A 27,924-nucleotide genomic window follows, 5' to 3' on the forward strand; every position below is an offset into this window, starting at 1 on the left:
TTGACTCCGCTGAAGTCCTTTGACTTCTCCTGGCCTCAGTTTATTCATCTATAAAATGAGGGCATTATTAAAATCCCTTCCAACTTTATAATCCGATTATGCCTCCTTTGCTATGTTCTTTCATTCCCTCAGAATCTGAAAAAATCCTTCTAAAGTCGACTGAATTCAGTTTCCTGAGGTAATACGCAACCGAGCCTGTTGTGAGAATAACACACAAAGCAGTCGCAGTCATGGAACCTGGAACGTGGTTATGTGCTCTATAAATGTTAACTGTACTCTCTAACACTATTATTTTGCCCCACGAGAATGTAAGCCCCATGAGAGCAGGGATCCTGTCGGTCCTGTTCACTTGCTGTTGTCCTGAGCATCCGGACTGCTGTTCGCATACCTTCAATTGAATTAATCAATAGTGTAAGCGTCCTGCCCCTCCAAAATTTCCTTGACGGCAAAATGGAGTCATTAAGATCCTTTCCAGTCTTACGACCTTAAGACTGCTGTCATATCCCTCGCCTTGCTTCTAGAGTTTGAAAGCCCCTGAGGAAATCCGGACCACAGAATAACGCAAAACGTACTTTGGAACTCGCCTCCGTTGCCTTGGCAGCTGCTACGCCCGGAGCTCTGGAGATCCTCGGCCCTGATTGGCTGGACCTCGGGCTCCTTCTACGGAAGTAGTCGCTGCCGCCATTGTGCGGCGCTCGTCCAGTCGAAGGGTGTCAGCTGCGGTCAGCGCTTTGGGCTGTCGTCGTAGTTTCTTGGTTTCCTATCCGCGGAGCCCGGCGGGACTGGGACTCCCGTCCGTGCCGGTGCGGGCGCCGGCATGTGGCTATGGGAGGAACAGGGGGGCCTCATGGGCCCCTTCTCCTTCCTGATGATGATGCTGCTGCTGGTGACGCGCAGTCCCTTCAATGCTTGCCTCTTCACCGGCAGCCTCTACCTTCTGCTGCGGCTCTTCAGCTTTGAGCCGGTGCCCTCCCGCAGGGCCATGCAGGTGCTCAAGCCCCGGGACCGCGTCTCCGTCATCGCCCACCGCGGCGGCGGCCACGACGCACCCGAGAACACGCTGGCGGCCATTCGGCAGGTGAGTCCTACACTCCTCCCGCCCTTGCGCGCCTCCTGGGAGCTTGGACTTGTGCCTGTCCTTCCGAAGGTTCCCCAGCCTTTTCATGATAGCCTTACCACTTCCCCATTTGTCCACAAGGAATACATTCAAGTGGCCCTGGATCCCTCTGAATTACGGAAAATCTCCAGACTTCAAGTGTTTATAGAACACTGCAAATACTTAACGTATTTGATATGTGCCAGGTACTGAGGATGGTCATGAACAAGACAGAAAGGGTACCTGCTTTCACAGAGCTTGCATTGGAGTAGGGGAGACAGGTCTTAAATAAATAAACACGTACATAAGGTACTTTAAGAAAGCGATGAGTGCAATGAAGAAATAGGGTTACCGAATAAGGAATGTCGGGAGGGTCATTTTAGACAGAAATCCTGTCCGAAGAAGTGACCTTTGAACTGAGACCGGGATTATGAGGAGCCGCCATGGATCTGGGGGAAAAGTGCTCCAGGAAAAGGGAACAGCAAGTGCAAAGGTCCTGAGGTGGGAATGATGTTGGAATCCTCATGTAACAGAATAGACAGTATATGGCCTGACTTCAAGGGACAAAACAAAGGCTGGTGTGTGAATGAAGTAGGAAATGTGGCCAGGTTAAGTAGAGCCTTGGTCAGTCGTTAGCTAACATACTCTAAACGGATCACCTTCACAGCGGCTGTCTTTACTTGTCCTTCAAATTATCCAAATCATCTCCTTATCACCTTTCCCCGTGGTAAGACAACACTAGCAGGGGGACTCCTGATAATTTCTGCCTCCCCTTTCCACAGGGAGCTCTCGGCAGTCTCCGGACTTCATCATAATAACAGCTTGCGTAGTAAGAGAGCTTTGCAGTTGTCTAGGCACTTTTGCATATGTGGAAATATATCTGATCCTCTCATTTCCCTGAAACATTATTTTAACATTAAGTGGGTAGGAAAACTGGCTCAAACACACACAGCTCCTTTTCGAATTCAGCCTTCTGATTCCAAGTCCCAGTGCCCTTTGTCCTAGATTAGAATATGTTCCAGGATGTAAAATTTGAACTGAATGTCCTTTCTTTGTCCAGCTAGGGACAGACAGTATTGTGTAATGAACAAGTTACTTAAGCGCTCTGTGTCCCAGTCAGAGTCACGGGTAGGATGTAGCAAGCAAGGCACCCTAGGGTACCGCTCCTCACTCTAGTCCCAGCTCTGACCTTAAGTTTCCTCATCTGTAAAATGGGAATGATGTTAATATCCACCTAATCGGTTGTGATTCGATGAAATAGGCTACCTCACATTAAATGAGAAAGTATGTATGCGAAATACACATATACATAGTATGTCATATCCTGTTGTGTTGCAAGGGAATTATAGCTAAACTCCATTCATGTCTTGTATGTTTAGGTTGAACATGTCTTTTTTTTTTTGCGGTACGCGGGCCTCACTGTTGTGGCCTCTCCCGTTGCAGAGCACAGGATGCGCAGGCTCAGCGGCCATGGCTCACGGGCCCAGTCGTTCCACGGCATGTGGGATCTTCCCGGACCGGGACATGAACCCGTGTCCCCTGCATCGGCAGGCGGACTCTCAACCACTGCGCCACTAGGGAAGCCCTGAACATGTCTTTAATATATGTAATTATGATAAATAACATTGCACCAAGCTGATTCCTGGTTTTAAGAGGAAATGAGATGTAATTTAGCTTGTTCAAATACAAGGTCATTATCAATGAACGTTTTAGCCGTGACAGAATTTAGCTGCAGAAGACAAGGTCACGTCCTCCCTCTTGACTTCAAAAGAAATATGTAGTTTACTTCCTTCAAAGTTTGTTTTTTGTCCTGTTCTTTTTCACTTTGCTTGTTTGCAGCTCATAATTTATATTCTTAAACATTCTATTATGTAAAAAGTCAGGGAAGACATTCTGACAGTGGTAGAATTTCTGGTAGATTATGGAATAGATAGAGAAGGAAAAACTTGAGAGCGGTGAAATGAATGCATTCCAAAAACGGAGTCACGATTATAAACAGTGACAGAAGCATGAAATCAAACCCACAGTCCACTCCACAGAGGGGCCACAGTGCAGCTTTCAAAGTATAATTCAGATTATATCATGCCCATATTTAAAACCCTCCAGTGTTTTTTCTATTGCAGTTAGGTAAAATCAAAACACCTTTCCATTTTGGACCTTTCTCAAAGCCCCAACTCCCTCTGTTTAAACCACCTTGGGTGTTTGTTAATGATGCTTTTGGCTTCATGTAATAGAGAATCTAACTTAAAATATTTCAGACAATAAGGGGACTATCTCACATAGCAAGAGGTGTGTGTGGGAGAGGTGACTTCCAGGATGGTTTATTCCGCTGTTCAATTTGTGATTGTGGAGGACACCGTTTCTATTGATCTATCTGCTCTGCCACCTGTAGCATATTTACTAGCCCTCATTGTAGTTGCCAGGTGGCCACTGCAGCCCCAGGACTCACATTCTTACATATCAGCATCCAGCCTCAAGAAAAGGCTCTACTCCCTCTTCCATAAGTCTTGCCCAGAAGTCAGTCAGCCTCTCTTACTCTCTCTGACAGACACACACGGAGGGGTTGGGAATAGTCCACTTACAGCAGAGGAGAAAGCTGAACACTGGAGAAAGAACAGCTCTCTACCAGCAGGGAAGAAGAAAGGAAATAGATCTGGGTAGGCAATCAGTACTTTGTGGCTCCTTCCTGCCTTGTGGCCTCTGTATTATATTTGCCATTTCTTCTACTTAGAAAACTCTTCCCCTGGATCTTTGTATTGTTGACTCCCTTTTATCACTAAGGTCTCAGCTCAAATGTCGTATTCTTAAAGAGGCCTTCCCTGATTGCCTTGTGTAGTGACCCCCCACCTGCCTTAACTTTCACATTACCCTCTATTTTCTTTTTCAAACATTTATCACTATCATAATACATGTAACATGTGTATAGTCTGTTTCTCCCCAGTAAAGTGTAAGATCCATGTTCCTTTTCTTTCTTGCTCACCACTCTCTCCTCACTGCTTAGAACAGTGCCTGATACATAGTAGACACTCAATAAATATTTGTTGGAAGAATTGTGATGTACAAATAAGCAATAAGCCCATCAGAAAAGATACTCAACATTATCAGCCATCAGAAAAATGCAGTTCAAAACCACAGTGAAATAACACTTAATACCCACTAGGACAGCTGTAATCAAAAAGGCAGACAGAAGTATTGGCAAGATTATGCAGCAGTTGGAACCTTCATGCACTGATGGTGGGAAACTAGTCTGTCGGTTCCTCAAAAGGTTAAATATAGGACTTCCCTGGTGGCACAGTGGTTAAGAATCCACCTGCCAATGCAGGAGACACGGGTTCGAGCCCTGGTCCAGGAAGATTGCGGAGCAACTAAGCCCATGTGCCACAACTACTGAGCCTGTGCTCTAGAGCCCGCGAGCCACAACTACTGAAGCCCACCCGTCTAGAGCTCGTGTTCCACAACAAGAGAAGCCACCGCAATGAGAAGCCCGTGCACCGCAACTAGAGAAAGCCCACATGCAGCAATGAGGACCCAACACAGCCAATAATTAATTAATTAATTAATTTTTTAGAAAGCGGTTAAAGATAGAATTACCATCTGAAGCAGCAATTTCACTCCTAGGTATATACTCAAAAGAATTGAAAACATGCATCATGCAGAAACTTGAACAGGATTGTTCATAGCATTATTCATAATAGCCAAAAAGTGGAAACAACAGAAATGTCCATCAGCTGTTGAAAGGATAAATAAAATGTGATATAGCCACACAATGGAATATTATTTAGCAAGAAAAATGAATGAAGTCCCCATACATGTTATAACATGAATGAACCTTGAAAACAGTATGCTAAGTAAAAGAAGCTAGTCACAGAAGACTGCATATTATATAATTCTGTTAAATAAAATGTCTCGAATAGGCAAAGCCATAGAGAAAGAAGTAGATTAGTATTTGCCAGGGACTGGGAGGGTTGGAGAGAGAAGTGAGGACTGACTGCTAATGGATATGGGGTTTCTTTTTGGGGTGAAGATGTTCAGAAAGCGATTGTAGTGATGGTTGCACAACTGCAAATATGCTGAAAACCATTGAATTGTACACTTTAAATGGATGAATTTTATGGTATGTGAATAGTATGTCAAAAGCTGTATAAGTATAATGACTTTATTAAAGCAGACACTTTTTAAATCAACTTTGTCAAAGTATAATTTACATACAATAAAAGATACATTTTCAGTATACAGTTTGATGAGTTTTGATAAATATTTACACCTGGGTAGCCACCACCTCAATCCATTTCCATCACCCTAGAATGTTCCTTTGTGTTCTCTTTGGAGTCAACCCCTACTCCTGCCTCTGCTGCAAGGCAATCATTGATCTGATTTCTCTAACTATACTACACTATACTATTCTATTACTAAACTATTAGTATAGTTTCAAATTAACATCTTAAGTAAAATTTTAATAAATTACAGTATTTATGTAGACTAGTTTATGTGAAGTGTGTATGTTTAGAAGAAAAATACTATTATAAGAAACTGCTTGAAATAAGAGTATGAAGTATATACTAATATGTGAATCAGATTCAGGGGTTTATCTTTTTGCCTCTACATAAAAGTATTGGGAAAGAAAGTTGAATGCAGTCATTAGAAGATCTGGTCTAAGAAGCTCTAGTATGGTGATTCTTTTATAGAACTTTTGTTTTGGGCCTTAATAAACTACACAGAAAAGACAAATAAATGAACTCATTACCTTTAGTATTCTTGCTAAAATACAGTGTCTCACCATTGTTTTTTTTGTTTTGTAGCCAAGTAACAATGGCCCTAATGGATAAAAGTACAATTGAACTGAATTACTAGCATCAAGGAGTAAGGTTAACATTTGTATTACAGTGAGAGAGATGCACTGTGAATACTGGAAATGTGATCTTGTTTTATGTTATACAATATATAACCCATGTGGATTTACCAGTGCATTATTAAACTTAGAAAAGATATACCTTTAATCTTATAAAAAGATGTACCTTTTAATCAGTGTAGATGTAAGCATTACATCTTATGTAATGACTTTTTCACCGAGGCAGAAGTGTTTTTCTAGTCATAATAGCTTCTGTTGAGCGCCACCTCTGAGCCAGGCACCAAGCTTGGTGATTTACATACATTATTTCTAAATCCTCACAACTCTTAAGATCATTAAAGAAGTATCATCATAAAAGTGATGAAACGGAGGCAAGAGTAATATTTGTAATTAGATGACATAGCCAGTTAGTGATGGAATTGGAATTTTTAGAGGGGGAAATCTTGGTCATATATGTGAAAATCAAACTGAAGCCTAGAAGAAAACAGTTGTTTATAAGTGGGGGTAAGAAAGGATTTAAATAAGATAGACAAATCTCCACCTATAAGGGACATAATTAATAAATTTGACTATTTTACGGTTAAAAACATGTTAACAAAACACAATAACAATGGCTAATGTTTATTGAATGCTTACTGTGCACTAGTACAGTGCTGTATGTTGTTTATGGGTACTTAAGTGTGTAGTAAATATATAAAGACCTGTAAGGGAATTATAGAAATTATGCACGTCCACTTGGCAGTTGCCTCTGGAGAAGAAGTGGGGAGGATTTTAGCTATATCTGTAGTGTGATAGTAAAGTCATGTGGTTAAGAGTGTAGCCTCTACCACGTCCTAGTTTGTGTAACCCAGAGCAAGTTTCTTAATCTCTCTCAGTTTCCTCATCTGAAAGTGAGAATGTTAATAGTACTTCCTGAAGGGTTGTGAGGATCAAATGAGTTAATACATTTACAGCAGTTAGAATAGTGCCTGACAAATATAAAAGGCTCAATAAATAATATAGCTATTATTGTTTTAGGGCAGCAAGAGATTGAAGCAAATATGGCAAAATGTTAACATCTGTTAAGTCTTTTTTTTTGCTGTATACTACTATGTATGTTTGCATAATTTAAAAAAAAAATTAAAGTCTTTAAAGTCTTGATCATAATGAGTGTTTCACGTCTTCATTGTGACAAAGAAGCCAAGGAAGCAAATGTTGGATAGTGTGTCTTAGAGGAGCATGGCCCCTCAAACTTTATGTTCATGTTCTCTTTTTAGATAAATTCTTGTGCACCTTATCGGGCTTACCAACTTGTTGGCCAACAGCCAGTGCTGCTCACATAAACAAAATCTAGCGTCCTCTAGAAGCAGTCTTGGTGTTTCTGCTCTAGAGGATGGAATTAAACCAGCAAAAACCTGACTCGTCCTGTTTATGCCAAGGTAGTGCAATATCCAACTAATCAACAAACACAGGGGAATCATCAGAGATACTGCACCAAAGAGAGTATAGGTAAACAGTGAAATGTGACTAAATATTTGTAATTGTAAGCCATTAATGGTCTGTATAGTTAAAGCAACCAGAGAAAACAAATTCCAGAAGTCTCCCCATCTGCCACTCTGAGAGTGAGAAAAGTGGGGAAATTGAAGTTTATAAGGAATCCATAAGTGTGGACCCTGAAGTAAGGTTAACATCCATGAAAAAGAGAAATAGGTTGGGTTGCTCTTTGGTATAGGAAGGGAATAGAATCAGTAAGAGAAACTGTCTACTTAGCCAGTCCTGTTGGTCATCTTTAGTGTTTAGATTGCAAAATGACATCTGTGGCCACTTGACATTAATATCGTTGGTGTTTTTGTTAAGGCAGCTAAGAATGGAGCAACAGGCGTGGAGTTGGACCTTGAGTTTACTTCTGATGGGATTCCTGTCTTAATGCACGATAGCACAGTAGATAGGACAACTGACGGCACCGGTCGATTGTGTGATTTGACATTTGAACAAATTAGGAAGCTTAATCCTGCAGCAAATCACAGATTAAGGTAAGTGGTGTACTGTCAGCTAAACATATCTTTCAACTTGTGTTGGAGATCACAGAAAGACACTGGCACCTTCTAATTACATCTTCTGCTCCAGAAGAGTTGTTTTGTTGTGTTTTGTTTTCAGCTGTATACAGGTTTCCCAAGTAATGGGCAGGTGCCACGAACAACAGAAATATGGCATGAATGCTTTTCAGCTTTTCCCACTGAGGCCAAATTTGGCTTCAGAAATTATTCTCAAGACGATACTCTAACGTGACAATTACTTTGTACTGTCATATAAATTTATATATGTATATGTGGTGTGTGTGTGTATGTATATCAGAGCTAATTGTATAAGATGTTCCAGAAGAAAAGCGTTCTATGATCAAATAAGATCCAACACTATACTTTAGATATTCCCCTTGGGGATAAACATTTCACGTCAATCAATTCTTGCCTTTAACTTAGTGTTTCTAAAATGTATATGACCACAGAACCCATGCCCTTCCCACCATTAACAACTATAAACACCTCAGAATTGGTATCTGGGTAATATACTTTGGAATGTGGTTATTTAAATCCCTCTCCTCTTGTCTTTGTAATACCGAAAAATGTGTTCTTACTGTAATTCATGTCATATCAATTCTCTGGTCAATTTATTTGACCCAGTGATTAAACTGTAGTCCTCCCTAAAAGATGATTCAGACTTTATTTTCCTAGGAACTGAAAGAAATTAAAAGTCAGCCAAAGGAAGTCATACTTTAGAAAGAATATTGATAACACTTGAAAGTTCTGAGTCCAAGCTGCTGGAATTGCTCTCTGCTGTTACAGACATTTCATTGCTCAGCTGTAGGCAAGGGGAAGGCTGGTTTTAATATTACAGTGACACTGTAGCTAATAAGATGTCAAATTCAAAGTCAGCACTTAATGCAAAAAATGCTTAGGGTCAGCGTCACCCTTAAAATACTCTAAGAAGGCATGGTATTGGAGCCAATATGCCATCTTAATGTCTTTAACCCAAGCAGTCTTTGTTCCATAGTTGAAAGGTTGCATTTTCTTTGCTTAAATACCAAATAATTGGCTTGTGTTTAGAGACTATGTTGTTGGAAAAGAAGGGAAAATTTCTGTCAGTGGGGTAAAATGCTCATCCTGAGAGGGGAGCATGGCAACTAAGACTAGCCGGAGGAATAGCAAATTCATGTCTCTGATTCCCAGGGAATAGTCACTGAATAGAGTGGCTGGCAGAGTTTGCTGTACTATTTATCTTTATCTTTTTTAAAACCAATATCTTACAGTTGAATTAATACCATTGAATTAGCATAAGTTAAATCATGTAGAGTGAAATTTTGTTATTTGAGAAAAGCTGATTTCTTATGTGTCAGGCACTTAACTTTCCTTTTCTTTTTCAGAAACATATGTATTAGAAAATTATTTATTTTAACCAGTTTCACTTAAATGCACAACCGTACAGTTAAAAGATGTATATATAGCTAGGAATTTCTCCTGCATAAGGTTCTATTAGGGAAAGTACAATCTTGGGTCTCTGAGTTCTCCAAAGATGGCATATACTCTGCCCTTGAGTGAGTAGAGTTACTAATTATATTATAAATCCAGTGACTGCCTAAAAAATAAATGATTTTTGTTGTTGCTGTTCTGTGGCCAAGAATATCTTTAATTTGGTTTAAAAACATATTATCAAAAAAAAAAACATATTATACTTGGACTTTGATATGGTTGGAGAAAGGAAGTTGGGGAAACACTCTTTTCCTTTGGTTGGGAGACATTTTTCAAATGTCTGTTTCACTAAACTTTTATCTTTTCCTTGTTCCTACAATGTACTATTCCTTTTCCCTCTCTTATAGGAGTGATTTCCCTGATGAAAAGATTCCTACCCTGAGAGAAGCTGTTGCAGAGTGCCTAAACCGTAACCTCACAATCTTCTTTGATGTCAAAGGCTATGCAAATATGGTACAGTTTATACCATAGACTGCACTTTGGAAAAGACAGCTTTATTTAAGTGCTAGTTTGTTCCAAAATTAACTATATATTTTATTTTTTATATTCTTAAATTATTTTTACAAATTATATTTGCTTAATGGAAGTTTACAGTGCAAAAATCCACATCTTCAAGGAAACAGTAAATTATGGAGAACCTTTTTAACCTTTTAACCTTTGATGGAACCATTTAACAATCCCCAATATTCGACAACTAGCACAAAATAGAACAGTCAGGTTTCTTTTATTTGCATGAAACATTTACAAAAGATATTAAATGAACAGTAAAGAGGCACTTCTTTTTTTTTTTTTTTCCCAGTATGCGGGCCTCTCACTGTTGTGACCTCTCCCGTGGCAGAGCGCAGGCTCAGCGGCCATGGCTCACGGGCCCAGCCGCTCCGCGGCACATGGGATCTTCCCAGACCGGGGCACGAACCCGTGTACCCTGCATCGGCAGGCGGACTCTCAACCACTGCGCCACCAGGGAAGCCCAAGGAACAAGATTTTTAATGAGCACCTCGGGTTTTATTGATGATAACGGCCCATGTTTGGGAACGCTGATAGGTCCTACATTTCACCCATGGTGTACTGACCTTCATGATTATTTCCTTAGAATAAAGAGGGGTGAGGGAGGAGAAGAAATTTTTTTTTTTTTTCCAGCTATTTGAGCTTTCTGGTTGGGTGCTCACAGATGGTTTGGGCAGCATTGGGCAGAACATAGTGATCTAATTCACCAAAGTGGGAGCATAGGGACTTCACTGGTGGCACAGTGGTTAGGAATCCACCTATCAATGCAGGGGACACGGGTTCGAGCTCTAGTCTAAGAAGATCCCATATTCCATGGGACAGCTAAGCCCATGTGCCACAACTACTGAGCCTGCGCTCTAGAGCCTGTGAGCCACAACTACTGAGCCCGCATGCCACAACTACTGAAGCCCGCACGCCTAGAGCCCATGCTCTGCAACAAAGAGAAGCCACCGCAATGAGAATCCCGTGCACTGCAATGAAGAGTAGCTCCCACTTGCCGCAACTAGAGAAAGCCCGCACACAGCAACGAAAACCCAACGCAGCCCCCAAAATTAATTAATTAATTAATTAATTTTAAAAATGGGAGTATAAAGGAACAAGTGTTGGCATTAAATTGGAGACAGTAGATAACAGGAGCCAAGATCACGGGCTTTGGAGATTGTGATTAAACTCTCACCTACTACAGTGTAACCTTAACCTTGATAAGCTTCTGTTTCCTTATGGGCAAAATGGGAACAATGTAAGAAATGATCACATAGGGTTGTTGCGAGAATCAGATAAAGAATGTAGGTGAAGCATCACACGTGGTGCATGTTAGTTCACAACAAGAAAACGACTGCGGCTCTATAGCTCACACTCTGTGATATTAGTGAAGGGAAGCATGAGATGAATAATTTCTATGTTTTCTATGTTTTTTATTTTGGGGAATGCATTTAGTTGCTTATATTTGGTTATAGATTATGTGTGACTTTCCAAAAATTAGGGGTATTTCAAGAATTATGATGTAGCAACATTACATTCCACCTAACGTCTGGTCATCTCTGCTGTTAGCTGCTACTGTTGCTCAGTGGCCAAATCTGTTAATTCACTAGAGGTTACAAACTATCAGTATTTTAATTCTATCACTTCTTCTTCATTTGGTAGCTGGTCTACTGCAAAAAGAAACTTCTGCTTTTCTTGGGAAGAGTTGGGAGACTCTTCCCAGTTTCTCCCTTGTCCCATTGCTTCTCCTTCCCTGTTGATGATGGATGACGTTTCCTCTTAGTCGCCTAGACTGAGAAAATCTACCCTCTCTAGTTTGCAGACTGGTTGACTCCCACTTCAGCTAGGAAAGGCAGAGGGAGATAGAGTTGTGGGTATAAAAGGACCTATCCTAGTGGCTAAACTAGAATACAAGGAAAAGATTTTAAAATTTTGCTTCCAACCTCCACTGGCCTGTAGTCTGCCATACTTTTCCAAAGTATGACAAAAGGAGGTGAGCCTCTCAACAAAATAGTAAAGCAGCAGTACCCCAGCTTCTTCCTTATCTGCTGATGTGAGTTTAAAATGCATCCTAGTGGATAAAGCAACCTACCAAAACTCCTTTTCACATCCCCATATATTAGTAAATTTCTGATTTACTTAATAGAGTTGTACTTATATATAGTAGTTACTGGTTGGGACTACATTTTAATAGATTTTAAATACATGAATCTCTTTTACAGGCTACTGATGCTCTGAAGAAAATATATATGGAGTTTCCTCAACTATACAATAATAGTATTGTCTGCTCTTTCTTGCCAGAAGTTATCTATAAGGTAAAATTCTGGATTTTTGTTGTGTATAATATTATGTTAGTTGGTGGTAATAATAGCAGTGGGCTAAATAAGCATAAGATAGATGCCCGTTAAACTGAACTGAATTAAAAAACTTCTTTTTTTTTGAATTTTATTATTATTTTTTATACAGCTGGTTCTTATTAGTTATCTATTTTATACATATTAGTGTATGGATGTCAATCCCAGTCTCCCAATTCATCCCACCACCACCACCCCCCACCCCACCCCCTTTCCCCCCTTGGTGTCCATACGTTTGTTCTCTACATCTGTGAAGAGACTCCTCTTTTAAATTAACAAAAATGCAGGAAGGGGAAAGTACTCGTACGCCGTTTTAAAATACCATGATTCCTTTTTAGCTCCTTCTTTCATGTTGTTTATAGGCTCATTCAGATTACTTTGGAAACATTCTCAGAACAGAATGAATTATATATTTCTGTGTCTCACTAAGTAACAGCAGACTATACCTTTTTAAAAAATAAGTCTTATAGAGAATTTAAAATATGCATAATTTGAAATATGCAAATACATAGATACTACACAGCAAGCCCTCCTTTAACCATAATCCAGCTTGTTTCATCCATAACCCCATTTATCCCCAGAGTTTTTTTTTTTTTCCTTCTTTTTTTTTTTTTTTTTTTTTTTGTGGTACGCAGGCCTCTCACTGTCGTGGCCTCTCCCGTTGCAGAGCACAGTCTCCGGTCGCGCAGGCTCAGCGGCCATGGCTCACGGGCCCAGCCGCTCCGCGGCATGTGGGATCTTCCCGGACCGGGGCACGAACCCGTGTCCCCTGCATTGGCAGGCGGACTCTCAACCACTGTGCCACCAGGGAAGCCCCAGAGTTATTTTTTTTAATAGATCTTTATTGGAGTATAATTGCTTCACAATACTATGTTAGTTTCTGTTGCACAACAAAGCGAATCAGCCATATGCACACACATGTCCCCATATCCCCTCCCTCTTGAGCCTCCCTCCCATCCTCCCTATCCCACCCCCTAGGTCATCTCAAAACACCAAGGCAATCTCCCTGTGCTATGCTGCTGCTTCCCACCACCCAACTGTTTTACATTCAGTAGTGTATATATGTCAATGCTACTCTCACTTCACCCCAGCTTTGCCCTCCCACCCCATGTCCTCAAGTCCATTCTCTACGTCTACCTCTTTACTTCTGCCCTGCAACTAGGTTAATCAGTACCTTTTTTTTTAATTCCATTTATGTGCATTGGCATACAGTATTTGTTTTTCTCTTTCTGATTTATTCACTCTGTACGACAGACTCTAGGTCTGTTAAAGACCCCCACTATTATCGTGTTACTTTCGATTTCTCCTTTCATGGTTGTTAGCATTTGCCTTATATATTGAGGTGCTCCTATGCATAAATATTTATAATTGTTATATCTTCTTCTTGGATTGATCCCTTGATCATTATGTGGTGTCCCTCCTTATCTCTTGTAACAGTCTTTATCTTAAAGTCTATTTTATCTGATACGAGAATTGCTACTCCAGCTTTCTTTTGATTTCCATCTGCATGGGATATCTTTTTCCATCCCTTCACTTTCAGTCTGTATGTGTCCCTAGGTCTGAAGTGGATCTCTTGTAGACAGGATATATATGGATCTTGTTTTTGTATCCATTCAGCCAGTCTGTGTCTTTTGGTTGGGGCATTTAATCCATTTACATTCAAGGTTGTTATCGATATGTATGTTCCTATTACCATTTTCTTAATTGTTTTGGGTTTGTTTTTGTGGTCTTCTTCTTCTGTTGTGTTTCCTGCCTAGAGAAGTTTCTTTAGCATTTGTTGTAAAGCTGGTTTGGTGGTGCTGAATTCTCTTAGCTTTTGCTTGTCTGAAAAGCTTTTGACTTCTCCATCGAATCTGAATGAGATCCTTGCTGGGTAGAGTAACCTTGGTTGTAGGTTTTTCTCTTTCATCACTTTAAGTATATCCTGCCACTCCCTTCTGGCCTGCAGAGTTTCTGTTGAAAAATCAGCTGATAACCTTAAGGGGATTCCTTTGTATGTTATTCTTTGTTTTTCCCTTGCTGCTTTTTATATTTTTTCTTTGAATTTAATTTTTGTTAGTTTGATTAATATGTGTCTTGGTGTGCTTTTCCTAGGGTTTATCCTGTATGGGACTCTGTGCTTCCTGGACTTGGGTGACTATTTCCTTTCCCATATTAGGGAAGTTTTCGACTATAATCTGTTCAAATATTTTCTCAGACCATTTCTTTTTCTCTTCTTCTTCTGGGACTCCTGTAATTCAAATTTGGTGAGTTTAGTGTTGTCCCAGAGGTCTCTGAGACTGTCTTCAATTCTTTTCATTCTTTTTTCTTTATTCTGCTCCTTGGCAGTTATTGCCACCATTCTGTCTTCCAGCTCACTTATTCGTTCTTCTGCCTCAGTTATTGATTCCTTCTAGTGTATTTTTCATTTCCGTTATTGTGTTGTTCATCTCTGTTTGTTTGTTCTTTAGTTCTTCTAGATATTTGTGAAACATTTCTTGTATTTTCTCAATCTGTGCCTTCATTCTGAGATTCTGGATCATCTTTACTATCATTGAAATTACTCTGAATTCTTTTTCTGGTAGATTGCCTATTTTCTCTTCATTTATTTGGTCTCGTAGGGTTTTTTTTACCTTGCTCCTTCATGACACATTTTTTTGACATCTCATTTTTTTTTTTTTAATGAGTGGGATTGTGTTCCTGTCTTACTGGTTGTTTGGCCTGAGGCTTCCAACACTGGAGTTTGTAGGCTATTGGGTAGAGTTGGGTGTTGGTGCTGAGATGAGGAACTCTGTTAGACCTCACTCCGATGAATATTCCCTGGAGTCTGAGGTTCTCTGTTAGTCCGGTGGTTCGGACTCGGAGCTCCCACTGCAGGAGCTTCAGCCCAACCCTGGGCTCGTGAACCAAGATCCCGTGAGCCGCGTGGGGTGGCAAAAAAAAAAGAGAACAGTAACAAAGTAAAAAATAAAATTAGACTAGGAAACTACCAGATATGTTAGAAAGAATATAAAAATTAAAATATAGATGAATCAACAACTGGAAGGTACATCAGTACCACAATACTAAAAAAGAGGAGGAGGGAAAATTTAAAAAAAAAGGGCTGGGGGGAAGGCCTTGGCTGTGGGGGGCGGGGCCTAAGCAAGGGCGAGGTTTGGGCGGTGGGCAGGGCCTGTGCTCAGGACCCACAGGGCTGGAAAAGGCCCTGGGGGCTGTGGGGGGTGGGGCTTAGGCTCAAGGAACAGAAGGGGCCCAGGCGAGTCCCCTACCCCTGGTCTCAGAGGGCGGGGGATCTCACCTGGAAACCCAGCAGGCTTCCTGGGCTCGAGTGGGTGGGGCCCTCCTCTCCTCTCCTGCTCCTCTGGTCTGGGAGGGCCCCTCCCACCTGCCTCTCCTGATCTCCCTGACCTCCCTCCTATGCCGCCAAGGACCCATGCGGCCTGGAGGGGGCTTTGGAGGACAGGGGATCAGCGTGGGAGCCCAGCAGGCTCCTCAGGCCCGAGTGGGCTGGTCAATCACCCTCCACTCCTCTCCCCTCCTCCTGGAGGGCCCCTCCTGCCTACCTCTCCTGATCTCCCCAGCCTCAGGGGCACAGATCCTGTCTGTCCTCCACTTCTCCTCCCCTCTCAGTCCCCCTACATCCTACCGGTTCACTTTGGGGTCCCTTCCGTCTCCTTGGGCGTCAGAGTTCCCCACCAGCAGCCGGCAGGCACCCTCGTTGTGGGGAGAAGCTAACTCCGCATCTTCCCACAATGCTGTCTTGACTCCGCCTCCTCCCCAGGGTTATTTTGAAGCAGATTCCAGACATCATATCATTTTATCCATGAAAATTACATTAAGTATCTTTAAAAAGTGATTCCTTTTTTTTTTTAACATAACCACAATACCATTATCCCATCTAAAACCACTAACAAGAAGTCCTTAAGATCATCAAATATCCAGTGTATAAATCCCCCTTGTCATGTATTTATTGAAGAAATTAGGTTGTTTTGTAGAGTTTATTTAACAAAGTCTGGATTTTGCTAATTATGCCATGGTACAATTTAATACATTCATCTCCTCTGTATATTTCCTATGAATTGGTAGAGCTGAAGGCTTGATTAGGTTAGGTTCAGTTATTCTTGGCAAGGTAATTTCTTAGGCAAGGGTCTTCTTCCATCAGGGGGCGCATAATGCCGGGTTGTCTCGTCACGTTGTCAGCAGCTGTTATTGATGCCAGTGGCCAGCTCTGGCAGTTTACTAGGGGGTTTATTTTTATTTTTAATATTTATTTATTTATTTATCCATTTATTTATTTGGCTGTGCCGGGTCTTAGTTGCAGCACACGGGATCTTTAGTTGCAGCATGTGGGATTGAGTTCCCTGACCAGGGATCGAACCCGGGCCCCCTGCATTGGGAATGTGGAGTTTTAGCCACTGGACCACCAGGGAAGTGCCTACTAGGGGTTTCAAAGTGTCAATATTTTAAGTCTGTCATTTCTTGTTCATGTATTACCTAGAGGGAATACTTCTATAAGGAGGATCTCATCTACTGTTTAGCTATCCAATAGGCAAATAAATGCTTAATCCTGTCCTTTATTTACCAGTTTCCAAAATAATGAGTTGGTTCTTCAACAGTGACCAACACAGCATGTATTTAAAATTTTGCAGTAAGGGTGGAGCCTACTGGGATATAAACTGTCATTGAGATGAATAGTGTCCTGGGGCTTCTAGACATTTGGATCAGTGTTTCCCAAACTTCCTTGACCAGAGGCCTTTAAAATGAGTGATACCTTTTCCAGAGGACCATAGAGCACAGACTAAGAAAATTCCATCCATATCCCCCATTTGTCCATTGCTCTGTCCTTGTCCCTGCCCCCACTTCTCTCCCTTCTCACCCCATTTCCCCACCCCCCACAACTTTTTTCAGCCATCTTCTCTAAAAAGGATCAAAAACTAACCAGCGCATCTTGAAATGATCATGGTTCCATCTTCACTGTGTTCTAATTATCTCTGGCCATAATTTAAATCAATATCCAATTGAAAGTTACTCTTTGTGACATTATTAAAATTTGACCCTGAGGTTATAATGTTCTCATTTTAAAGATAGTATTGCAGTTCTTTTAGGATTGTGGAGGAAGTGTTCTCATTTATACTATATATTAAATGCTTTACATTCAACACATTATTTTCTCAAAGGGTTTATGATGGAGTACTTATTTAGTAGACATGGGGGGCAGCATACCTCCTTGTACAGACTGAGTACATTGGCTAAATCTAACGAACAAATGAGAAGTATTGGCCTTAAGATACGATAATTGCTTTATTTTCCAAAATTCCTTTCAGATGAGACAAGCAGATCAGAATGTAGTAACAGCTTTAATTCACAGACCTTGGAGCCTTAGCCATACAGGAGATGGGAAACCACGCTTTGCTGCTTTCTGGAAACAGTCCATGTTTGTGGCATTGGACATTTTGCTCGATTGGAGTATGCATAATATCTTGTGGTACTTGTGTGGAATTTCAGCTTTCCTCATACAAAAGGATTTTGTATCTCCGTAAGTTGGAAGATTTTTTTTATCTTCTGATACATTTCCTGAATGTTCTTCATGAAAAGGGAGGATTAACAGTGGACACCTGGATTGGTTCCCACCCATGAAGCCCACCATGCCTTTATTAAGTTGAAATGCCACTAGCTTCTTAGGTGGGAAGAGTTTAGGCATATTTCACTGTTTCCAAAACAAGTTGATCAAATATTCTTAGGTTTTAGTGCATTTTAAAGAAAAAATAAACGTGCCAAACTATGACGTCAGAGACAGAGAGATTGTATTTCCTTGTGATTGGCTCCCTTTAAAAACCAACATAGGATCTAGGGCAGAACCACAATGAAGAGGTCTTGTGGGCACCTACCTCATCCATCCCAACTTTCCTTCTGCTCTCCTATATATTACAGGCTCTACTCCATTGCTCCCAGGAAACTTTCCATTCCCTAACCTGCTAGCAATCTCTGAATCTTTATTTTGGCAATTTTATAGCTGTGTATTTCAGGTGGTTACAGTCGTAAGTTTCATATTATTTCAGGTATGTGTGCATTCAGTTCAATAAATATTTGTTGTATGCCTGCAGTATTGCAAGGTACTGTGTTAAGAAGCTGAAGATGCTGTGGTAAAGAAAGAAAGCCACAGTCTGCTCTCATGGAGTTTATAGTCAAGTGGAAGAGATAAATGCTAATCAAATAAAGATCCAATAAACATAAAATTAGAGCTAAGATAAATGCTGTGTAAGAGAGAACAGTGCACATATGCTGATTAATTTGTCCTAGTCGAGGGAGTCAGGGGAAACATCCCCAAGGAAGTAACAGCTGAGCTAAGATCTGAAGATTCCTCATTTCTGAAGGAAATGAGGGGATTGGGGGTGGAGGTCCAAGTCAGAGGGGAAGACACGTGCAAAAGTGCTGTGGCAGGAAGGAGCCTGGTTCTTTCAAGGAACTGCAGGAAAAATCAGTATGCACACAGAGTACAGCACAGAAAAGAACGGGGGAGTGTGGTGTAAGATGAGGCCAAAGAAACAGGTGGGACTAGGCTAGGTACAGCCTCCGGTAGGGGTTTGGGGTGGGGGGGTCTTCAGCAAGTGGCTGAAGTGTTGAAAGCCGCAGCGGCGTGGTGGAGGTGCTCATGCTGGGTTTGGAACACCCTCTGGCTGCAGTGCGGAGGCCAGTTAAGAGGCTCCTTCTGGGGGCTGTTAGTACTCAGCGAACACCATATTTAGTGACCATTGTAGATTCCTGAGACAATTGGCATTATTCTAACAAGGTTGGTTTTTCCTCTTTCTCCAGGGACTACTTGAAGAAGTGGTCAGCTAAAGGCATTCAGGTTGTTGCTTGGACTGTTAATACTTTTGATGAGAAAAGTTACTATGAATCCCATCTTGGTTCCAGCTATATCACCGACAGCATGTTGGAAGACTGCACACCTCACTTCTAGACTTTTCCCCCAGGGAGGAAACACAGGTACAGAAACTGCCTGCTGGCCTCATGGAGGAATATCAATATACCCAAGCCCTTGCGGGATCAGGTGGCTCCCACAAGCAGTAGTCGGTAACTGGGTACTTACCTGAACCAAAGCAAAACCCAGTGTTGCTGCCATGCTCCATGAAATGCCTGAGTTCAAAACCGATGCTCTTGAAAGTCTGGGTCTGCAAAAAGGCACAACACTCTTGCCCCAACCTAGCTGAGGCACGCACTGAAGCCCAATGAAGATAAGCACAGATTGAATTGTGCAATTTGGGGGTGCAGATGCAAATGCATGGGAAATGCATGATCACTCAGAGTTGACGTTTTAAAACGTGACACACTTACATAACTTTACTTATTTAAAATATTTGTATCCAGCTATGTTATCAATGTACTGTAGACATCAAACTTGTGACCATACTAATGAAATCATTAAAAGGAGCACTAAGGGAAAACCATGTACCAAGCGTCATATCCTAAGACGTAAGGAATTTAAGGGAGCTGCTGTTTCCAATCCAGTGGCCAGGGCCCCTGGTGAGACATTGGTGTGAAGCAAAGAAAATGGTAAGGAGGTCTTAATATCAGTCTGAGGGATTGTTTATGGTATCTAGAAATAAGAGCTACAAACCACTAGGGGGCAGAGTTGTACCCTTTCAAGCTGCTCTACAGCAGATGATCACAGACAGAACTAGAAGAAACTTCTGGGAACATCTAGGCTTAGCCTCATTTTACAAATGAGAAAACTAAAATCTGGAAGGGAAGGGTCTTCCCAGAAATGACAGCTGTGACATAGAGCCTGATCTCATGATAAAATTTCTTGTTTACTATTTACCAGGAACTTCAGTGATTTAAAACATGTGTTATTTTAATTAACCCTCACAAAAATCTTACAGAGATATTAATCTCTTTTTACTGATAAGGAAACCGAGGTACTGCAAGGTTAAAGTCACTTACCCAAGGTCTCAAATTCCTTGGTGTAACTGGTATTCAAGTCTAGGTCAGTCGGTTCAAAGAACCACTCACTTTGTCTGCCTTTATAACGTAGAGCCCTTGATTCCCAGCTCTGCTCTTTCCCATGTGAGCTTCCAGGGGTCTTATTGTGAACTTAAGTGGCATCATTTAAAATGAAGTTGAGTCTTCAGAAAATTGCAAAGCTCGCTCTCTCCTCTAGCTGCCCCACACCCCCACCATTCAGCCCTGTCTGGCCTTGATCACAGGCCCACAGCTTATTCATGACTTCCCTCCTGAATCCTCATGGGTCACTGAGCTCGGCCACCAGCCTACACAGCTGGATGGTGGTGAGAAGCAGACTGATTTTTGCTATAGTTGGTGTTGGCAGGAGGACAATAAATGAGGCTTGGGATGTTTACAAATGAATTTTCTTGAATTTTAAAATTAACAGCAGAACAGAGATTCAGTGAATGGAACAGATATCTAAACTGCATGACTTCCATGCCACGTTATGACTAGAGTGACAAGAGGAAGAGAAAGGGACCAAAGAAAACATCTGAGGACTGAATTCCCCCTTTGGTTTACCTGCAGAGGCTATACAGCAACTGACAGGGAAGAAATTCTCTTGGGGGCAGCACAGAGTTCACAACATCCCTTCTGTGGTGTGAAGACCTTTTGAGAGCCAGAAGTTCTCTGTCTCTTGACCTTTGTCGCAAATCCCTATTGCACTTGACTCAGCCAGGCCCAATTAAGGATTGAGATCCTATGCTAAGGTGGTCGTGGGCCTTGAAGAATGGAGAATTCAGATGAAGAAAGAAGGTGTTAATTACTTACTTGGAAGGTTTAGTAAAGGGGTTAAAAACAGGATTTTATTTTTTTGGCTGCATTGGGCCTTCTTTGCTGCGCGCGGGCTTTCTCTAGTTGTGGTGAGCTGGGGCTACTCGGCTACTCTTCGTTGCAGTGCGCAGGCTTCTCATTGTGGCAGCTTCTCGTTGTGGAGCATGGATTTCAGTAGTTGCAGCACACAGGCTCAGTAGTTGTGGCTCACGGGCTCTAGAGTGCAGGCTCAGTAGTTGTGGCGCACGGGCTTAGTGGCTCCGCGGCATGTGGGATCTTCCCGGACCAGGGCTTGAACCCGTGTCCCCTGCATTGGCAGGCGGATTCTTAACCACTGTGCCACCAGGGAAGTCCCAACAACAGGATTTGACATCAGAAAAAGTTAAATCTGAATTCCTAATCTCTAGCTCTATGACCTTGGGCAAGTCATATAGCTAGTGTCTTGAATTCATCTCTAAAATAGGGGCAGTATTAGTACCACGGCAGGGGTAGTTGTGATTAAAGGAAAGAGTACATGTAAAATGCTTGTTTATAACTAAGATTTATGGACTGCCTACCAAGTACTGGACACTGTTTCAAATGCTTTCTATGTGTTTACTCTGCTACAACACCATGAGGTCAAGGTACCATTATAATTCCATTTTACAGTGAAGAAAACCAAAGCCCAAGGAAGTTAAGTAACTTACCTAAAGTCACAGACAGTAATAGGATAAGGATTCAGGCCCAGATTATGTAATTCCAGAGCCCACACTCTAAACCCAGGCTTATCCTTTTTTCTGTCGCTTAGCAAGGGCTCAGTCATGAGAAACGTTCCCAGCACTCCTTGCAGTGCCTGTCACAGTAGACAATAAAAGTTGTAAGAGGGCTTCCCTGGTGGCGCAGTGGTTGAGAGTCCGCCTGCCGATGCAGGGGACACGGGTTTGTGCCCCGGTCCGGGAAGATCCCACATGCCGCGGAGCGGCTGGGCCCGTGAGCCATGGCCGCTGAGCCTGCGTGTCCGGAGCCTGGGCTCCGCGGCAGTGAGAGGCCCGCGTACCGCAAAAAAAAAAAGTTGTAAGAATGAGTTGTGGGATAGCCAAGTGGAAATTTCCTTGAGGAACCTGAATATAGACCTAGAGTGAGGTAAAGATTTGGGAGTGTAATGATTCAGTAGCATCAACAAATGAGCCGTCCAAAGATAGATAGCATTCTTTCCAAGAAAGTCAATAGGGATAAAAATCACATCCTCTGCTGTTCATTGGACTGCCCCTGTGTTCTCAGAATGGTGGAGACAGATAACCTGGAAGGGCTACCTGAAAAGGCTTGAGAAACCCACTGCTTACTTCATTAAACGATACTCATTTTCTTATTTGGAGATGAGCGTGCAATCTTGTCCTGACAAGAATTTCACTAAGACGTGAATACTCTTTATTAGACAAGAATCTCTAAATGACACCATTTCCTGAAGTGGGAATAATGCTTCAACAGGACAGTCAACCACAGCTTTGAGGACAAGGCAAGGTGGAAGTTAATGAAGTGTTCCAGACATCCACTCAAACCTTAGCATGGAGTGACGGTTACTGTAAGGCAAAGTTACTTGATTTCTTTGATCAAAAATACTGAAGGGCTTCCCTGGTGGCACGGTGTTGAGAGTCCGCCTGCTGATGCGGGGGACACGGGTTCGTGCCCCGGTCCGGGAGGATCCCACATGCCGTGGAGCGGCTGCGCCCGTGAGCCATGGCCGCTGAGCCTGCGCGTCTGGAGCCTGTGCTCCGCAGCGGGACGGGGCCACAGCGGCGAGAGGCCCGTGTACCGCGGAAAAAAAAAAAAAATACTGAAGATTAATGACCTGTGTGTTCCTTTGTCAAACTTTAAATTACGCTCAAAATCTGACAGCAGGACACCAAGTGTTAAGAAGAGGATGGAGATCAGCTGGGCAGAGGGTTCTCAAAGAATGTTGTCCTTTGAGGCTGAAAGGGGTTCCTGGGCCCAATTCTAGTGTGTTCTGTGTGTGGAGGCTTCCTCACATCAACAACAAGCAATTCTCAGTCGCAGGCAGGGTCCTTCAGAATCCAGCTCAGTTCTGACACTATCTACCCAGAGATAGAATCAGATTCCATGGGTAAAGGGCTCAGTCCCAGACGACCATCCTCCAGATGCCAGCTGCAAGCACAGGGTGTTACCCGCAATTGTGACTGAATGGCTATAAATCAGATATTCCCACAGTCCCCTCCTCAGGTTTGATTATTTGCCAGAACAGCTCACAGAACTCAGGAAAACCCATTCACTCACTAGATCACCGGTTTATTATGGGAGGCTATTAAAAGGCTACATACCCACAGCCAGATGAAGACATGCATTGGGCAGGTCCTACGCAGAGGAGCGTCTGTCCTCCCGGAGGACAAGGTCCTACGCAGGGGAGCTTCTGTCCTCCCGGAGGGCAAGATCCTACGCAGAGGAGCTTCTGTCCTCCCGGAGGGCAAGGTCCTACGCAGAGGAGCTTCTGTCCTCCCGGAGGGCAAGGTCCTACGCAGAGGAGCTTCTGTCCTTCCGGAGGGCAAGTCCTACGCAGAGGAGCTTCTGTCCTCCCGGAGCTTGGGGCCAGGCATGGGGGCACACGGAAGTGTCAGAAGTGTTCTGTTTCCCCCACATGGAATCTCTCCAAAAAGAAGGGTAAAAAGCTGTCCTTTTGTTTTTTGTTCTTTGGGGGTTTTTTTTTTGCGGTACGCGGGCCTCTCACTGCCGTGGCCTCTCCCGCTGCGGAGCACAGGCTCCGGACGCGCAGGCTCAGCGACCGTGGTTCACGGGCCCAGCCACTCCGCGGCATGTGGGATCTTCCCGGACCGGGGCACGAACCCGTGTCCCCTGCATCGGCAGGCGGACTCTCAACCACTGTGCCACCAGGGAAGCCCCCCTAGAAATTTTTGATGCAATATTCTTAGCTCACTATTTGCATGTTCAGTAAGTGCCTCAGGTGACTTTTATGGTCAAGCAAGTTCAGAAAGCACTACTCTAGATTCTAGCTCAGTTGTTCTCAGCCTTGGCTTCCCACTGAAACCATCTGAGAGCTTTCAGGGAAAACTATGGATTCCTGATTTAGTTGGTCTAGAGTGGGCAGGGCCTGGGTCTGGCTGTTCAAACAGCTGCATGTGTGATCCTGGGTGCAGCGAGCAATGAGAGCCCTGCTGCCTGATGAGAGGTCCTGATGGGACTGGGGGTGAGTTTCCCCTATTACGGGCTGAACTGTATTGACCCAAAATTCATATGGTGAAGTCCTGACCTCCAGTACCTCAGAATGTAACCATATTTGGAGATAAGTCCTTTAAAGATGTGACTTAGTTAGAATGAAGCCATTAGGTTGGGTCCTAATCCAATCTGTCTTGTGTCCCTATAAGATGAGGAAATTTGGACACAAAGGTACACCAGGATGTGTGCACTGAGGAAAGACCATGTGAGGACACAGCGAGAAGGTGGCCATCTACAGGCCAAGGAGAGAGGCCTCAGAATGAAACCAAAACTGTGGACACCGACTGTGGACACCTTGATCTTAGACTTCCCACCTCTGGAACTGTGAAAAAAATGAATTTGTGTTGTTTAAGCCTCCAGTCTGTGCTATGGGTTATGGCAGCTCTAGCAAACTAATATATCCCCTATATCTCAAGACTAAGGATGTGAGGATGTTACACACATCCAAATGTGTGTGTGAGACCTACAGACTAGATCTTTCTACTGTGTCTGCTCCTCCAGGAGAAGCAGGGGCTACACTGAAGTAAAGATAAGAGGTGAATGGAGAAGCAGTCCGGATATAAGCCCTGAGCATATGGGAAGTGAGCAAAAATGATACTTCCAGAGGGAGTTCACATTTCAGTGCAGAAGCACAGATAGCATTAGGATAACACAGAGGGGAAAAAAATCCCATCAAACATCAATTCCACAGACTGCCTTCACTGACCCCACAGACAAGTTAAGTCTCCCGTCGTCCCTTGGGCTTCTCCTTCATGGCACCTGCTATAAGTAATTACTGTTTAATTATTAAGTTCCTGCCAAAAGTGATGTGCTAGACAGTATATGAGAGTGGAGGCTGTGTCTTGACTTGTGCACCATCTTGTTCCCCACCACGTGGTACATATTTGTTGAATGAAGGGATGAACGAAGAAGCACTTCTAGCAACCACTAGCAAAGATGGTACCAAAAGAACTGCATTCAGCTGATGAATGATTTAGTGAGCAAATAAGTCAATGAAGAAGTGAACCAATGACTGAGCACTGACTGGATGTTTGTGTTTTAAATTCGTCTTAAATGTTTTCTAAATTCAGTTCCCATTAGATTTCATGACAGTGATTACCCAAGAGGAGATTTCTCCTCCCGAGTAATTTGGTAATGGCAGTTTTCTGCTGGACTCTTCCGTTTTAAGTAGAGTCAGGTGCCTTGTGAATCATTTAGGAAATTGCAAAAAAATGCTTTATACATGTATGTGTGCATATGTACACACACACACATATACATACACATACATATTCAATATATATATTCCACACATCACCACCGATTTCATGTTTGGTTCAACGTAAGACTCTGATGATCATGTATAAAACCTCACAGGGGTAGAGTCCCAGTCCACACATGCCCACCCCAGTCGAATCCAAAAGACTCATGTACTCAATGTGCAGTAAAGTTCATAGAGGAGCCCTCTGGTTGTTTCTCACCTTTGGGAAAAATGGGGATGTTTTCAGTGCAAAGTCATGAACAAATGCACGTTCCAAAATTCAGAGGCTTCACATCCCTGATCGAGGGTCACATTTTTATTCAGACTGGACCATTTGTCTTAGCACCAGTCTCCAAACCTTTGCCAGGTCTGGGAGTTCTGGGAGCGGCGATTTCTAAGGATCAATCATTCATATGCGTCTCTCTTAAACTACAACTCTTCCCAGGTTTTTGTGAACTAGTTCAAATATTACAACAATCTTTACTGGAAAATCTCAAATATTTTGTCTGGAAAAATCAGCAATTCAGGTGTAAAAACAACAGCAGGGAGTGCCCAATTTTACTTCTGTATTTACATTGTAGTCAGTTTCCACTCCTGGCTACAGGCTTGAATTTCCCATCTGGGAATCTCCTAAAGGCCCAGGCGTCATGTAGGAAGCTGCTCCATCTTCATCTTCTCTCCTTATTTGGTTGGTGTCTGGGTACCACAATAATTATCAGGCCTTTGGATTATCTTCGTGAACCGATCGCCTAAATCGCAGGTCTGGGTTTGATACAGGAGAAGAGAAGTTAGCACAGAGGCACACTGCCCCATATCTCCAAGGGAAAAACCAAATTAGCTTTCAAGATCCCGCAGCTTCTCAGGCCTTCCTTGCCTCCTCCTTTTAAGTTTCTTCAATTCTCTCCCTTGAACTCCCATCATTGGATGCTGTCAGTGAATGCTATTCCAAAAAGATGAATGGGTTTATTTGTTTGTTTCCTCCCCAACATTCATTCCCCTCCTGGCATCAGGCACATGTTTTCTTTGGAAAGCCACCCTTCTCCACTCTCTCAGTCCCTGTGGTCTGTATGTTTGTACCACCTGTATCTAGAGATGAGGTCTGCGACTCAGATCTGGCCAATGAAATCATCACAGTCTCTTGGCCACAGCAATTGTTTCAGATCCAATGAAACACAATGAGAATCTGGATCTCTTTCACACTAGACTTGAATCTGAGAAGATACAAGAAGCTAAGAAAGCTGTCTTGTAATTATCAGGAGATAACGTGGAAAAGAACTGAACAGAAAGAAACCAGGTTCTGCCAACATACTGTGAGACCCTGCTTCTGGCCATACCTAAAGCAAGAATTATTGTTGAGTTTTGGCTAAAGCCAATTTGGGCCAGTTCTTGCAATTGAATGAGTGACCGATACAGGAGCAGTTCTGACCCTCTGTCTTGGGACCTATCATCTGGATGAATTAGGCCTTACTCAGTGCCAGTCAGGTACTCACCTCGAGCAGCATCATGCTCTCTGACACGCAGAGGACCAGATTGCTAAAAAAGAAGAAAACAAGAAATCTCATCACTGGAAGAGAGTGTACACCTCAGATCCTGCTGCATCAGTGGTGAGACTTGTGAGACCTCACCATTTTAATATTAACAGGTGACAGATTAAGACCAAGATTCAGCCATAGAAATATCAAACATGTTTCAATTTTTATGGGCAGTGATTCCATTCATTTAATCATTCATTTCACAGATATTTACTGAGCATTTACAATGTATACCAGGTAATATATTAGGACCTGCAAAGGTACACTCATAATCCTTGCCTTCAAAGGTGGGCCTCTAGATCCCTTACCTATGTTGTGCTGATGGTATTCATTTGAACAGGCAGTAAACGACATGGCAGTCTCTTCTGACAAGATCATAACTTCTAAAACTAGTAGCATTTGAATTAACGTGGGTTTACTGTTTATCCACATTTTCTAGGACACCAAGGAAGCCAGCACAGGCTTTGGTATTAGAGCAGGATTCCAGGCATCTCTTGTTAAGAATGAAATGGGTAAAAATCTTTTTAAGAGCGTGATATGGCAATATCTGTTAACATTATCATGTGCATGCCTGTGGCAGATAAAACACTCACATAAAACAATTATAATAAAAAATGTTTCATTACACATCGCTTTTAGTATTAAAAAAAAAACAAACTGTAAACAACCCAAATGTCCAAGTAGGTACAGACTGAAACAGTGTCTGAGATACAGTATTAGGCGGGGAGAGGGGGAGCGTTGTGTAAAATGTAACCCCTTTTTTGTAATAAATAAACAGGAATGTTAGTAGATGCATGCTTGTTTGCAGCCTGGGGGAAAGATCTGGAAGAATACACACTGAAGCATTAACCTAGTGGGGTGAGATTTCAAGCCATT

The 27,924-nt window shown here is 42.5% G+C and overlaps 2 protein-coding genes across 5 annotated transcripts in view; one reads left to right on the forward strand and one right to left on the reverse strand.

The window, feature by feature from the left end:
• The first annotated feature begins 654 nt into the window (after positions 1 to 654).
• On the forward strand, positions 655 to 27,839 carry GDE1 (glycerophosphodiester phosphodiesterase 1). Of its 4 annotated transcripts, none has more exons than XM_067706512.1 (7): positions 655 to 1,078; positions 7,782 to 7,957; positions 9,799 to 9,904; positions 12,163 to 12,255; positions 17,598 to 17,809; positions 19,087 to 19,260; positions 20,666 to 27,839. In XM_067706512.1, the coding sequence occupies exons 1-6, from the start codon at positions 818 to 820 to the stop codon at positions 19,232 to 19,234; spliced, it is 996 nt and encodes a 331-aa protein (XP_067562613.1). In that variant the 5' UTR covers positions 655 to 817; the 3' UTR covers positions 19,235 to 19,260; positions 20,666 to 27,839. The 4 variants fall into 4 exon arrangements, with proteins under 4 accessions (XP_067562613.1, XP_067562614.1, XP_067562612.1 ...); XM_067706513.1 differs by having other exon boundaries at positions 20,669 to 27,839; XM_067706511.1 differs by having other exon boundaries at positions 24,426 to 27,839.
• TMC5 (transmembrane channel like 5) overlaps positions 26,047 to 27,924 on the reverse strand; it is a 40,986-nt gene continuing 39,108 nt past the window's right edge. The window contains exons 19-20 of the mRNA XM_067706510.1: positions 27,007 to 27,049; positions 26,047 to 26,278 (exon numbers count right to left, since the gene is read on the reverse strand). Of these exons, the coding sequence (XP_067562611.1) occupies positions 26,232 to 26,278; positions 27,007 to 27,049 (90 nt within the window). The 3' untranslated portion in view covers positions 26,047 to 26,231. The remainder of the gene's footprint in view (positions 26,279 to 27,006; positions 27,050 to 27,924) is intronic.

Source organism: Pseudorca crassidens, chromosome 15 (genome assembly GCF_039906515.1).
Source record: "Pseudorca crassidens isolate mPseCra1 chromosome 15, mPseCra1.hap1, whole genome shotgun sequence".
NCBI classification, from domain to species: domain Eukaryota; kingdom Metazoa; phylum Chordata; class Mammalia; order Artiodactyla; family Delphinidae; genus Pseudorca; species Pseudorca crassidens.